The 15,667-nt window shown below is 54.6% G+C and overlaps 1 protein-coding gene across 1 annotated transcript; it reads left to right on the top strand.

Moving 5' to 3' along the window:
* Positions 1-13,138: 13,138 nt before the first annotated feature.
* M406DRAFT_248777 (uncharacterized protein) lies at positions 13,139-15,595 on the top strand (the record flags this gene model as incomplete). The annotated part of the gene is made up of 1 exon (XM_040916559.1): positions 13,139-15,595. One exon carries the CDS (start codon positions 13,139-13,141, stop codon positions 15,593-15,595), a length of 2,457 nt encoding a protein of 818 aa, XP_040780814.1.
* Positions 15,596-15,667: the final 72 nt, after the last annotated feature.

Raw genomic sequence — 15,667 nt, 5'->3', positions numbered from 1 at the left:
GCCGTCTTCCGGCCCTGGTCGTCGGGCTCTTCTGTCACACCACGCCGTGCCCGTGACACCACCAGAGATGATTTGCGGCCCTCCTCACCGCCGAGCACGCTGGATGCATACCTCGGCCCCGCCATGCTGGAAGATGCACCGTTCATTCCCGTAAAGTTGAACGTCGCTCTCTTCTCCAGCCTGGTCACCCTAGGACTGCTGAACTCCTCCACGCTGGGAAGGGGCTCATCCGGCCCGGCGCTCTTCCGCCCGGTGAAAACCTTCATGGTCGGCGGGCTATTTGGCATGTCGTCTTCTCTGGTGCCCGCAGTACCCCGCGTCTGTGGTCTTGACAACGATGTGTTCTTCCGCTGGGATCCCTCCTCTGTGAGGGCCACGCACAGCTCCGTCAGATTCCGACAGATGCTCTCTGCCTTCTTCCGCAGCTGTCGGTCCGTGATCGTACTGGAGCCCCCGAGCCCGATGGTACTTGCGCCGCTCGAGATAGGGCCTGGCTGGCCTGTTGTGCCCATTAGTTGCGACAGAGAAGATGCATCGTTGGCGGCCGCCTCGATAGCATCATAGACATCAGAGCTCACGAATGGCTTTGTCTTGGCAAGGGCAGACCGCAGTAATGGCTGCGTCTCCTTTCGAGACGCCGAGAGGCTGACGATTTCTGTCTGCGAATCGCCAACGCCTGGCGCGCGTTTCGGCGAGCCTGAGAGCGTGGTGGCACCAGTGCCCGACGTGGGCGGCCTCTCGTCCGATATTCTCGAGATGGCTGCGCCTGAGGTCTTGGGAATCTTGCCAGTCAGCTCCAGCCGGTGAATTCGCGACTTCAGCTCGTCGAGCTCATCCCAGACCGTTGACGGCGCTGCGGTAGAGTTGGACGATTCAGATGCCTCGGGAAGCTGCCCTCCGCCCACCTGGTGCGAGGCATCCCCATTTCTCAGGGTCATCGTCGAGGAAGAGGTAAAGGATTTAGACAGCCCCGTAGGTTGGCGAATGGACGAGGAACGGCTGTGGTCGCCAGCCTTGGTTGATGGCCGCCGCGCAAAGATGGAACTTCTGTCGCTCGAGTTGTCAAGAACGCTCTGCGTGCGCGGTGTGATCGGGGACGGCTTCAAGGCTGGCATTCTGGTCGGCGCCCGTGCGGCTGAGTCCAATTTCAGAGAAGGACGGCCTACCACACTGCTCTGGTATGACGAATCCCGGTTGCCATTGTGCTCAGACTGTTCCTCCGGTGCTCGCCTTGTACGAGATGAAGGCGCCTGCTGCTGGTGGTCGGACACACGTCGAGAAATCGAGGGTGGGGTGGCAGGTCTCTGCGCTGCTGCTGAAGATCCACCATAATATCCAGAGTTTGGCCGTTGGCGGCGCACAACGCGAGACTGTAAACTGTCAGTTTCCATGCAAATCTCTCTTTGATTCCCCAAGAAACGCGCTACTGCTCAACCGTCGGGAGGTGATAAGGGAAATAAAGTGTGTGTTTGTCTGTGTGTGTAATACAATCTTTCCTATCAAGAGAGATGAAGGGTGATCTGCCCAGGTACACAAGCAGCGAGCCGAGACAAGGTCGCAATTGAGGAAGTCTCCACATCGACTCATAACCTGCTGGAACCCCCTCAATGGAGACCCAGGAACCGCTACTCCATCCAGCCAATGATGATTGGAACGGCACCGATACACCATGCTGACATCTAGAGAAGACGAGCCGCGGGCGCAAGAAATCGAAGGAGAAGAAGAGCAAGAGACTTACCACTGTGCCGCTTGATTCCTCCTCGGCGCGTCCGTTATTCGGTTTTGGCCGGGGCAGCGAGGTGGACGAGTCCTCCCGCGCGATTCGCATAAAGATATCTGCCGTATTGTTCTCGCTCTCCGGGGTCTCATCCTCACCATCCGGCGGCGCAGCGTCTCGCGACCAGTCGTTGCCAGCCCGGCCCTCAAGCGCCCGTAGTGAGTGATCTCTGTGGTTTGCGCCCTGCAGGTAGTCGTCACCATCGTCGTAGTAGCGATAGGATGATTTACTCATGTCGGGTGCGGAGCTCTTGCGGGAGCCTGACGACGGGCGAAGGGTGCGTAGCAGGGGGGGATTGCGGCCAGGGGTCGTCGCAGAGCAGGGCGTGGATGCTGATCGTCTGTTCGATATGAGTGGTCTCGATGTGCTCGATCTCCGTCGTCGTGGAACAGCAACCTCCTTGATTTCATCTGTAAAGGTTGAGGCCAGGGCCTTGGGCGATATGAGCCCGCGATGGCCGTGGGTCCACTCCTTGGTCGAGGACCCCGGCGTGGGCTCGTCCTCCTTCTGCCGTCCTCGCGAAGTGAGAGATGACGGCGCGCTGCACGAGTCCCTCGAGGAATCTCGGCGGCGTGTTCGCGAACGGGTGATGGGCGTGTAAAAGCAGGGCGACGACTCCGTGTCGGCCTGCGATTGAGGAGTAGGGGGCGCTGAGGAGGAGAAGGAGTCGGGGGCGGCGTTGACGACGGCGGCTAGAGTCGAGATGGTCGTGGTATTCGACTCGTCAATTCGTGAAGAGGCAGGTCGCTTCGTTTCTGTGGCGTTTGGGGTGACGGGAGCCGAGGCGGAGGCAGTCTCGTACGTCGACGCTCGCGACCTCTGGTGGCTCTTCTGATCGGGCGAGGTGGTGGATGAGGGTGAGCGCAGCGAGTCGGCTGACGTAGGAGCGTGAGCGTCCTGGCGTTGATTGTCGCTTTCGGTCACGGGTGCCGGTATTAGCAGGTGCTGTGCAGCAAGTGTTGGCGGGAGTGTAGTAGCAGTGCCAGTGGCAGTGGTAGTAGTAGCAGCAGTGGGGGTGGTGGTAGTAGTAGAAGAAGTAGTAGTAGTAGTAGTAGTAGTAGTAGTAGTAGTTCTGGCAGTATCACTGGCACCAGCACTAGGGAGCGTGGGTAAGGGGGAGGGCGAGGCCGATGCGGAGGCAGCTGGAGGAGGGCCTTGACTGCTGCTGCTGCTGCATCCCGTGCTATTTTCCAGGGTGCTGGTGGTATTTTGGGGGAGGTGGTGCGCTGCCGTGCCCACTAAAAGGGGACCTGGATTCGCTGGTGGGGTGAGCTTGCTACCCCCTGCAGGGAATCCGCTGGGATCTGGTAGGTGATGTGAGACGGCCTGGATGGGCACCTGCAGGGAGTGGTGATTCTGCAGCGAGCCGAGCAGCACACCACCAGCACTCCGACCCCACGAGCGAGAGCTGCGGTCGGCGAAGCGGAATGCAGGGAGTTTGGAGGGCGAGTGATTGAGCCTGTGCATGTGTATGTGCGAGGAGGAGGGGGAGGAGGAATTGTCTGCTGCTGCTGTTGCTGTGTCTGCATCTCCTGGCGACGGGGGTATCGTAGAGTGGTTGTCGTGATTGTCGTGCCCGCCGACAGTAATGACAGTAGTACTAGAGTCTGCATTTTTGGCAGCGCCTGTTTCGAGACTCTGGGTCTCGGTCTGGGGTTGAGGCTGAGCCTGGGCAAGGTGAGGATGCGAAACGACGGCTTGGAGCTGGACAGCCCTGTCGCCAGATCCAGATCCGACCTCGTCACAGGTCGGTGGCTCTGGTGGTGGTGAACCACCTACTGCCTCTTTTGATTGTTCTGGAGGAGCCATTGCCCACAGCAGTGTTGCTGTCGCACCAAGATGTGTCTGTCTAGAGAGAGAAGAGAAGAATCCAAGATTCCAATGGTACCAAGGTTGAACAGCTGCCCTCCGTCTGCCCCTCTTCTTGGTCCCATCAACGGGGCTTCGTCAATTCGTCGTCTTTGTTGGCATGACAGTACCAAATCAAGAAGGGGGGAACAGAAGAAAACTGAAAATTAGAATAAATAAATAAGGGGAAGCCCGGCAGTGTTGGATATGTTCGCTCTAGGAATATACAGTAATGAGGGTTCACACGATCCCCGGTGGTGATTCCAGCGCGTAAGCGAATCTGGTGGCCAATTGCTGCTCAAGAAAAATTAAGAGAACGAACAAGGAATCAATTGCTGTCGAGGCGTGTGTGTTGCGGCCCACCGTAAAAGTAGTAGGCAATCGAGCCCAAAGGGGAGTCAGTCAATATCGTAAAATCAGCGATATCGATATCTCGAAATTACACTTCCGCTTCTAGACAGGAACGAGAGCACAATCCCATGAAGTGGGACATTCAAGCAAGTCTGGGCGAAACCTCCTAAAAACGACCACGACCACGACTACAACAGAAAAGAAAGAGGGGTTGGTTGCATTACAGCCATGTCCCCAACATTGGTACTTCTTGCAGTAGTACGCTGCACTGCACTGTGATGCGATGCAAGCTGCGATGTGCTCTACAAGCAGTCACACCTTTTTTCTCTCTTTCTTCTACTATTTTTTTTCCATCCCTCCCTCCCCACCTTCTCTGACGAAAAGGTTATCCACTCGGCAGGGGCCGTGTCTTGACCGAAGAGTAACCCGGGCAGAGGAGATTGAAGTGTGTGGTTGCAGGCTGACACGATTGGGCTCTCTGACCCATCTGTGCCTCCCTCGTCTATCAAAATTACATGCAGCTGGCTGTTTTTCGCGCATATATCAAGGTGGGGTGCCAATCTTCCCAATTCGCAGGAATTATGGGTTCTTTGTCCGTTGTGTGTGGATTCGAATGGGGGTGGACGATTGGTGGATGGAGTGGATAGGACGGTGATGTGATGATGGATACTTTGGGCTGACAGCGGCAGCTCCCTAAACGGTGCTTGCACGTTATAGTTTAGGTTCTGTGGTACTATGGTATGTACATCATTAGTGATATGGTACAGCATGAGTCGCGGCACAGGCCGTCATTACTTAGTGCTTAATTGCTATGGTAAGCAGCAACCCCTTTTCCACTCTCGCGGACACGCCGTTATTCTTCAATCGCCATCCCCATCAATATTCCAGAAGACCAGCAATATATAAAAATCCTGAGGTATTCCGTGCCAAGAGAAGATAACCCTACCACGTGTGAATGACCCTAATGGTCCACACTAGGCCCGAGCCGTTGGAGACCTCCCTTTTGTCTAGAAGAACACCGGTAGACTGACCGATCACCTTGCCACATTATCATGAGTATACGAAATGACACTCGCCTAGACAACATGCCTCTCTACTTCGGAAAAGGAAGAAAAAAAGAAATCGGGATTGCGTGGCTCCAGGTGCACCAAGTTTGTCTCTGCGGGCAACGCTCTTGGCTGCAGTCTCCTGTGGCGTGTTTTCATAGTTTCTGCTGCGAGAGTCGACTCGAACTTGCACAGCCTACCTAGAAGCCCGTAGGCACACAACATAACTGCTCAGGCAATGTGGAAGGGCAACCCGGCTACGCAGAAACTATGAACGAGGAGTGCACATATGACCAGAATTAAAGTTACGGGAAGCCCCTCTCTCTTCATATAGCCATAGTAATTGGGTCGAGGGCCGGACCACGCCAGGAACGTAAGTAAATCCAGGACTATGGCACAACAAAAATAGTCGTCAATATCTCCTTTGGACAGCCGCGTAGGATGTCTAGGGGAGAAGGTGTTGCTCAAGGCTGAGGATCCAGAAATCATAGCTCTGCGTTCCCACAGACACGATGTAGGTAATTGACAACTGGGCGTGGGAATGAGTGGACCAAAGTAAAATCAGATGGAAATCGAGAGACGATGAAGCCGAAGAGAGACAAAATCCGGTGCAGCCTGGCCAGTCTCGAGCATCATCTGACCAGATTTGTTCTATGTAAGCGGTTACCAAACGGATTGAAGTAAAGCTATTCTCTCATTCAACAGCCAATGGTCTTGTCGTCTATATATACATATACACATACATGTACACATACATATACACATGTATAGGTATAAGAATAGATCAAGGCGCAATTGGGACTCGAGAAGAAAAATGTCCCCTTTGAGGATGCTACGCCATACTTTCCACCAACAGTCCATCATGCTGGAAGCTAAGTTCATGGTTCAGAAGTATCTCATGGGGAGCTCCTTTCGGTTATCGACCGGCCTCACGTCTATAGGATACATCAGCAGGATTCAAATGGGTTCCTTAGGCATTTGTTTACTGAGAAAGACGAGCACGGCAGACACCGTTATAATTGACTGGAGTCTGGCAAAATCAACTGCTGCCATTTCGTCGTTGGGCGTTCTCAAAAGTCTGCGCCATAAAACCATGTGAAGTTGAGCAAGAGCGGTACCTCACATGCAGGGAACTCTCGACTTTCAATCTGTGAGTGTCTGGTTATGATATCAAGTGGTACGTTGACCATTGCTTGCAATTGCGAAACTGAGGTATCTAGTGGCGGGTGGCCAGCCAGCGAAGACGGCAACAGTGATATTGCTCTGACGGAATCTAAAAGTCATATTACAGACGATGCCAAAGCAAAAAGGGTATTCATGTCCCCAAGTCTTCTTCAGCAAGGCGCGGGCTGATGATAAGAAGTCGGGACTTGAGGGTACGACCATTCTAGTGTTGCGGATCAGGCAACCTGTAGACGATATCAGACTTCGAACTCGCGAAATAATTACGTGGAGGCATGACCAGATTGTACACAACCACTTGAATGGTGCTACCTATTTAGAACTCGCATACTACCTATTACATGGTAGGATCACCTTCTGATGGTGGAAAAAAAGCCCGTTCACGTGATCATTTTCGAGGAGTAATCCAGCATAGGGGACGCGCACCATTGCCGTACGAACAGCGCTCATCCATCTGGCATGATAGTCCCCGTCGGCAAACACACAATACGATTTTGTGAACCCGATTCACTCAAGTAGCTCTGTAAATGAACCGTTCCGAAAGTGTCCAACCAAAAGACTGTACGTCGGAGCCGGGAGCCTTGCCACAACAGAATGGTCCGATATTGCCGGCGTCCCGGACCGGGCGAGACTGACTTCAGCTCCGGCTTTCAGCCAGTATAGGTAGGCACGTGGGCCAACAAAAACTCAGTCTTCCGAATCGGCAGCAGTATCCTCCTCATGGTCATGGCGGACCAAGCTCATGAAGCCTACCAGGCGGCCAAGCCCCTCCGGAGTTCCGAGAGGGTTGAAGGTCATCTTGATGTTGGATGAGAGCCGTAGTATGATCACCGTCAAGGTCATCCCATCAACATCACAATCAGACGACAGAACTGCTAGGCTGGCCTGATTCAAAATTTTGCTCCCTGTCTTTGCCTGCTTCTTGGCTCCTTCCCTCGGGCTTGAAACCCTTTAGAGTTCGTCAAATGCGGCTAGTCCTGTTTCATTGTTCGTGAAGTAGTGAACCGTAATTGAAGGTTGTTTTGGGGGGAATTGTTCAACTGCAGCTGAGAGTACCGCAGTAGTATAACGGCTGACGATCGACGTTCCCGAGCCATCAGACACATTATTGACCTGGTTGAGTTTGAGTTGTAGACTTAGGGCTGCATAAGGCGCTCGCGCAGGTCTAAATCGTCTGTGCTGTTGCAGTGGGCGAGACACTAGAACATGGGTGGAAGATAGTCCAGGAGGAAGACTAAACCCCCGGCGTGGGGACTTATTTTGCCTTTTCCTTCAATTTCTCTCTAGTCGATGAACTCATGAAACTGTCACGATCCCTTGCAAACCTCGACTAGGAGGCCAAATTCTAGGAGGCCAAATTTCCCGGCCACCGAACCCATGAAGTCAAGCGAAAGTCGACAAGATGCCAAGGCGAGCGCGGCGCGCTTGCTGCCGCACCGTTGGTCATGATGATGTATTCGGAGCAGGGCACGCCGAGCCGTGCAGTAAAACAAATGCGGAACTTACCTTGAATTCTGGATCGGCGTCTGTGAGCGCGTTCGTACTATGAGGAAAAGCACCTAGCTGGGTTGCGTCTCCGTCTCGCTCTCCTCTCTCGTGTCTGCGCTTCATGCCTGTGCGCAAATTAAGCATGATTCAGCGCAATTTTGGAGCCGTCCCGTCTGATACATGTCGTCACTCTGCCTCTGACTCTGACAGCATCCATCGATGGCCCCGTGGGGATGGACGAAGACAGATGGATTTCCCCCGTTCACCGCAATTGTAGACAGTTGATCGTCTTCACACAAAAGTCGATGAACATGGAGCAGTCGAATGGCTATTCTTAGTCATTCTGCCTCGTCATCCATACACACACAGCCAGGATCTCATGAACCTCTTCCTCCATCACGCTTCTAGGGTAACGAAGCACGAAGAAAATAGAATTGTCGGTGGGGGTTCCTACCGCAGTCTGTACGGGCAACCCCCGTCTCCGAATCTCAGGGACAACGGGTTTAGCCCACTCCATCCATCAGCCTCACCCGCTGTCACGGATTGCTGGCTGAGGACAGGCGGAAGAGCAACGAGAGGGCCAAGAGAATACACGCGTAAGCCGCCAAGTAAGCGCATGCGCAGCAATAATTCGTAAAGATGAGGCGCATTTCCTTAAGCACCAGTGAGATGCAGGAAGTCATGGGAAGCCTGGTCGAGGCGTATTGCAAGAAGATGCAGTGAACCCGGTGTCGTTCATAGTGGGCGACCGGTGGAGGCGGCAGTGTTGGTCGGTGGGCACGGTTCGCTGACTTGTTGGCAATTCGTCCGACAAAGTTGCTCACCCACTAAACGGTCCCTGAGGTACTGTAGTTTGACGTTCAGTCATCTGAGCACTTGGTACAACAATAGAGACCTTCCGCCATGTCACGAGGGCGGAATCAGCCTGAACTCTGATTGCCTAGCCGGGGTGGCTTGTATCTTCCCAATAACGGTTGGTCAAGACCCCTCACAATGCGTCTCCGTGTTTCAGGTTTGGCTCCATCTTCTGACACAAGTAAACAGTGCTCGTGCTGGCTAGACTGTGGGGGGGGGGGATGGGGCAAAAAAAAAAGCAACAGCCGGCACGGGCGCAATCAATGTCGTCCTGGTTTCGAGAGGCGCGGCCACTCGTGGGAACATGACGAGGGCTAGACGATGGCTCGTGCAACTTTTGTGCTCTCACGACGAGAGGAAGGATTTTGAAGTTTGACAATTTGGAGATGACTGTGGCCATTTTGCCTCTCACTGGGGGGTTATCATACCTGACGGCCGATGCAAGGAAGATCCCTGGTGCGTCCATCCGATCCCATCTGGAGAGGCGTTCGCGCTCGTGCTCGTCAGACACAAAACAGTCACGATGAGAAGGTTTGGCCAAGCTACCTATCTGGCCAGTGTGGACGCGAGAGTCAACAAAACCACGTCATAACCGTGTGGCTGGGGAACGCCCTTGAGATTTGCCCGTGTTTCGTTTCTACCCCCGTTGCCTTGGGAAGCGGGGGAAGGAAACCATAGTATGTGTGCCAGGTGGCCGGTGATGAAGCACGCACGGCAGTAGACCGAGCTCGACCAAACCTAAACAAGGCGGTCAAGGCGGATCTGTTGGCTAGCACAGTTCGGCTCCGGGTCTGAGGTGTCGTGTGGAGGAGGGGCCAGCCTCCGCTCACGGGTGTTCAGGAGGAGGCTGAAGTTAGACGAGTATGGCTGGGTCTTAGGTCGACTGGAGATGCAGAAGCCTAGACTCTGCTGAGCCCACCAGGCCCGGGCTGGCCACAGACGATACATTGTCGGTCTGGGGTCGTCGATGGATGAACAAACGAACAGGTGAGCGTTAGGCAAGGTCAGGTCAGGTCGGGTCAGAGTCAAGCAGGGCGGGGCAAGGCGCGATCAGCTGAAGACGTGTGAGGCGATAGCAAGATCTGTCCCCCGTCTCCGGAAGGTGGGAACCAGATGGAGGCTTTGCGTCCTGCCACTCAGGGCTGATGTGCTCGGGATGAATGGTAACATGTAGTATGTGATATCTGCTAGGTACATTATGGTAAGAGTGTGTGCCTCGGTTAGAAGATCTCCGTGGTGGGCACTGAATCCTATCTCGAATCAAGTGCAGTACCGTAGATCTGGTTGCACTTGGTCTACGGGTGTGGCCACATTCCTGGATTGGGTAAAAGTGGGCGTGGAGTAGTACACATACAATGTAGACGAAGATTGCTGAGGAGGGCGAGCAAAAGAGTGGAGGAGAAGCACAGGAGAAGGACGAAGAGGGGGGACGGTAGGACCTCAGGTTTGAAACTCAATTCAGGACGATCAGCCATAGTACCATAGTACTGTGGTACATCACCAAGGTCACGCCCCTGCCCTGACTAAGAGGCTCGATCTTTCCTTCTGACCCACTTCTCACACACACTCCCTCTATCCCTCTTTCCCTCTTTTTCTGTGCTGCTTCTCCCTCTCCTTGGGTTTTGATCGCCTTCCTGGTCTCTTTCTTTTCCTTTCTCCTTGTTCCCCTGGCCTGGCTCGATAGGGAACAATGCAATCTCATGGGACGGTTCTATAGTAGGACACAGTAGCTTGCGTGTCTTCCTCTTCTTTCCCACCGTCTAGACCCACCACGACGCTTCTGAGGTGGGGACCTCAAGGAAGCTCCGCCTCACTTCATTGGCTGAGCTGGGCAGCCGTTTACCGCCGTGATCTTGCTAAAAATAGTCGGTTGTTTCGAATTGCCCGCGGTGCCACTCCAGAGGCTACTGTATACCATGTCAGGCTACTGAGTTAGTTAGTACACAGTCCTACTGCACTATAATATTGTACTGCGCAGGAGGGAGAGAAGGAGACAGAGAGCAGAGCCTGCTGCGAGCGTCCACCGAGCGAGGTGATACCCCCCAGCCTGTTAATTTCCCCAACCCCCGACGTCTTCGAGGTCGGGGGAAGGACTTGGGGGCTCGTGCTTGCTTTTTCTATTCTCTTCCCTTCCCCCTTCCTCTTCCATCATGATCACCTAACCCCATGTTTGAAGAGGACATTCCTTCCTACTCGTTTTACAGCGGCTCGGTAATGAAGCCAGGACCGGTTCAGGACGCTCTTTGGAAGAGATGATTGAGGAGTCCACAGGCAAGCCCGCCGATCTCATCTACAGATCGTGGGGCCCTTGCGTTGCGACTGAATACTACCATAGCACCTACTATTGTAATACGTATACATACATACCAATGGTACATTTCATGGTACTTGTGGTAACTGTTAATATTGCTATTAACGTGGTACTGTGTACTATGCACCAACGCACCACGGCCCCTCCGTGCCGTACACAGTAGTAATAAGGCCGACAAGGACACAATTCCAGTCACGTCCGCATCGGGCACGGCGAACCGTCACTTTGCCAATGGTCTTCCCCCCCCCTCCCCCTTCCTTTCTTTCTTTGAGAAGGGATTTGGGGGAGGGGATTTTTCGCCTTTGGGGGGTACTCTATTTCTGGAGATTGACGGGCTCTGGCTCTGCACTCTCACATTGCCACGCTTTGCCCCCTTCCACCCTCCCCTCTTGTCTTATTGGCTGCTATTTAGACCCACCAACCTCCAGCCGCAACTTCCTGTCCCGGTTCTTGGTGTACCCCATTTATCTCGTCTCCGTAGTGGCTGGTTGGACCCTGGTCGTACCTGGTGACCCTGGTCAGCATTGCCTGGCACATCCGCGCTTGTGAGGCACACTGGCGCCTGGATCCCCTGCAACCTGCAACTCATCCCTGGGGGTTTATCCTTGTATCCTTGAGCCCCTGCTCCTCGCTCGCTCTCTATTTCCCCCTCCGCCCTCTCGCTCCCTCATCCTCGACACTTCTTGGGCCTGTCTCTTATTCGTCTTTTTGCCCTCGCTAATCTTTTCCCGCTGACCCTGGGCCGCTGGCACCTCCACTGTCACTGTCACTGGCACACTGGCATTGGCACTGGGGCCTGGGTCCCGTCTCGTCTCTCAACCGCCTACCTAACCTACCACCTACGACCACGCCTTCACCTTTCCGCTTCTCGATCCCGCCGTGAACCTGTTGGATTACACACTCTTCCACATACACACTCGCACGCCTCTCTTTCTTTCTCTTCCCCCACCCCCTTCTTCTCCTTCCTCACTCCCAGGGACAACGAGGTCGAACCTTACAGACCGACTTCTTTGCGCGGCTGTCGCTGGGTCCGAGAACTTGTACTCAACCTATCACAGCAGCAGGGTCTTTCATCCTCCTTCTTCCTCCTTGCCGTTTCCGATCCCGCACAATACTTCATCCAGCCATCCTGGTTTAGCCACATAGTCGCTATTCCAGGCCCTCCTGATCGCTCGTCGTCTTTCTCTCCACTGTCTGCTATTGCCCATCGCTTCCGAAAGGGCCCACCCACAAGGCACAGGCAACTTGATCCGACCTTGCGGCCTCTCTTGACAGCCTTTTTTTTCTCCCTCCCTCCCTCCCTCTAATCTTCCCATACGAACAACTCGATCCTTCTGGCGATCCTGTGCAGCTACTCAAATTCATCACTGCCCCCCCCCCTCTTCCCTTGAGGTTAGAGAGGAGAGACAACTTGACGCACAGAGAGACAAACGACCCAAAGTGGTACACTCGAAGATTGAAAGCCAGCCTGGAAGAGAGAAAGGGCCACCAACCCGCTCGTCAACCCCCCAGAAACCGGCCTCACGATATTCGACCGACACGGCCCACTTCAGCAATCGTTTCGTCTCATCTACGGTCTCTCTCACCTTCTCACCGTCATAGCCATTACCCTCGAAGTTTGTGGTCTGGACATCAGGTCGATCATGTGTTGACATCAAGAGTCGTTCTTCCTGCCTCTAATTGTCCTGCTCCGCCATTTCCCTCTTTCGAGCCGATAATACTTTTCCTCCCCTCTCTTTTTCATCCCTTCGACCCAATTTGGCGGATTCTGTCAATCAGCAAATACGTACCTCAACAGATCCTTCCGCCCCCCCTCCTCTCTCACCGCGATATCGAGTGGACCATCGAACCTTGTGGGAACTTGCCCCATATTCAATCCACCATAACTACCGTCGATTTCTTCTAGAAGACAAAAAACAAAGGGCACTGCCGTGACGCAGGACAACCACACAATCCCTCCACTTGGTCGCAGCAGAGGTCAACACCGAGCGTACACAGGATACAGCAGTGCTGTCCCGTTTCGCAAACAACCAGCCTCTCCACCTTTGCCTATACACCTCTAGTAATCTGCCAGTTGTTACCCTCACCAAGCCGCCCTCATAGTCAGAGCTGCTCCCTCACAGTCGTCTTGCCCGCGCCCGAAACATTGTTGGTCTGGTGGTCTTGACCTGTCAGACCTGCAGCAGACGAGGGCTCAAACTCTGGAAACGATTCACTCGACCCAGGCCGGCCTCAGCAGCAACTCAAGCGCTGATTTCAGTGGCACGTCATCCCATAATCATGTATACGACGACAGCGCGGAGGTTATACGAGGATCAAATACCCTCCTTTATGTCTGTCTTTGATCTGGATCAGGCGATGCAAGACCAAGATCAAGACACAGTCACAGTGGTGGATGCTAAGATGATGGATATCGAGCCAACATGCAGCCCAAAACTGGGGTCAGACCCTTCGGCACTACTTCAGCCACCAGCAATTGCGCCCAACCACCAACATCGCGAGAGTACGTCGACGCAGACCTCTGAATCCGCAGGCTCGTCCCCTACGACAACAGTATCGTGCACCGACTCATCCTCGCTCTCAGATCCTTCTCCTTCCTCCTCCCCCGACTCTCCCGTTAACCTGGTACCTCTCAATGCGTATCCAGGCACCTCGTTTGGGGCTCTGCCGTCGATGGCGAACCTGACTGTTTCAGAACCCACGCCCGGTCTCGTGCGTCCCATGACGTCTCCGGCGCCGAGACGGAGGAACATGAAGGGCTTGTCCATCCAGCCTCCTTTTGTTACCTCGGGTGCTTCCTCGACACAGACATCGGAGCCCTCCTCACCGTCATTCATCAAGCCCAAGATCCCAGCAATGAAGAGAAAGCCTAGCAACCTCAGTCTCAAGACGAACTCGGACGATCTGACCGGCCGGCCCACCCTAGACGTCCCGCAGAGCCCGTCAGTGCCTGCGCTGGCACAAAGACGAGCCCTCAAGCACTCTACATCGTCTCCGCACATGCTGTCCGGGCTCAAGTCTGCTACTTTCGGCCCAGTTGGCGGTATGGGCTTCCCCACCGTCTTCGAGCGTAATGAATCAGGACTGTCGTCCTTCCTCCGAAGAGCCTCCAAGGCACCTTCGTCGAACAGCACCAACGATCCGATTATGGAGGAGGACTCGCCGATCAGGAGTCAGATGGCAAATCGCTCTGCTTTCGACATCGAGCCTTACCATGAAAAGGAGAGCAACGAAGACCAGAAGTCGCCCGGTTACCCCGATGGGCCTATTGCGATCTATGGAGACGACGTCTATCTCTACCTGGAGCCCACGGCCGAGGAGGCGCGCAAGTTCGATGTTGTCATTAATGTGGCTCGGGAGGTGGCAAATCCTTTCAGAGGGCCAGCAGCGTCTCGAGACGAACCCATGAAGGACATGTCGCCCATCCCTGACACTGCCGTCACGGACGCGAGCTTCGCTACGGCGTTCGAGTTCCAACCCGATGATGCGACACCCACAACGCCGAAGGCCATGTTCACACCGAAGGAGCCCGAGTATATCCATATCCCATGGGACCACAACTCCGATATTGGCACAGATCTCATGCACCTGTGCGAGACGATCGAGAAGAAGACTCTGGCAGGCAAGAAGGTTCTGGTCCACTGCCAACAGGGCGCTAGTCGCTCAGCCAGCCTGATCATCGCCTACGGCCTGTATCAAAACCCTGAGATGAGCGTGAACGACGCATATTACGCGGCACAGGCGAAGAGCAAGTGGATCAGCCCCAACATGCGACTGATGTACTGCCTGCAGGACTTCCAAAAGGAGGTAGCCAAGAGAAAACTGGCGCCCAACTCGGCATACAAGCCAAGAAGTGGCCGGAGCCCATCTAAGCATCGGATGACACTCTCGGTCGATGCCATTGACGTGCCCAAGGAACCACGAACAGCGCCTCTGCCCGATGAGGATGGGGTGATGAGATCTCAGAGCCCCGAACCGTTGCCGTTGCGCGCGCGAGGAAACTCCTCACCGGATCAGCTTGCCATCTCCCCGGGCCCCTCGTCTGCCCCATCTGCCTTCTCTTGGACACAGAAGGAGGATGCATCTGACCCGGGCCGGTTCGGCCGTTTCAATCACTCATCCATCTTCACGACCCCTTCGCCGGTTGCCGAGAGCCCTGAATATGGATTTCTAAAGTCAATGTACCCCTTCCCGAAGCCTCCACCATCTCCCGGCTTTGCGCCGTCCCTGTCAGCCGCTTTCCCCAAACCCCCGCCGTCGCCAGGTTTCGGGCCTGCGGATCCATTTACCAGGCCGCCACCATCTCCTGGGTTTGGTGCGCACCGGTTTGGCGGCCAGGGCACCTTCGGATTCACCCCGCTGCATTTCGGGTCTTTGGCCAGACGAGAAAGTGACGATGTGCCTGCTCCAAAAGAACAACAGGTCCAGGCCATCAGCACCAAGCCTGACGCTACTCCCTTGTTGTCACCCCGGGCCGAAACGATGACGAACAATCCGATTCACACGTCCTTTGCCGAGTTCACGGGGATGCGCTTCGTCGAGGTTCCTCCGACGCCCAGTGACCAATTTTTGCCTGCACAGCAGGCATCAACTCAAGACCTCTTCTCTCCACGAAAATCGGAATTTCCAAGAGATACATTTACCCCCTTTGGAAGACCCAGGCAGGTCACCGACCCCCGCAGCCCGCCTACCAAAGGCGAGGCACCTATCGTCAGATCTATTGATGAGATGCTATAAGCCTCCACGGAGAGTCGATTTGCACATTACCAAAGTGGACAGGCTCATAATCAAATGATTGCATAGCATGAG

This window comes from Cryphonectria parasitica (assembly GCF_011745365.1).
Source record: "Cryphonectria parasitica EP155 unplaced genomic scaffold M406scaffold_1, whole genome shotgun sequence".
In the NCBI taxonomy this organism is placed as follows: Eukaryota; Fungi; Ascomycota; class Sordariomycetes; order Diaporthales; family Cryphonectriaceae; genus Cryphonectria; species Cryphonectria parasitica.
This window is presented reverse-complemented; position numbering and strand designations above follow the sequence as displayed.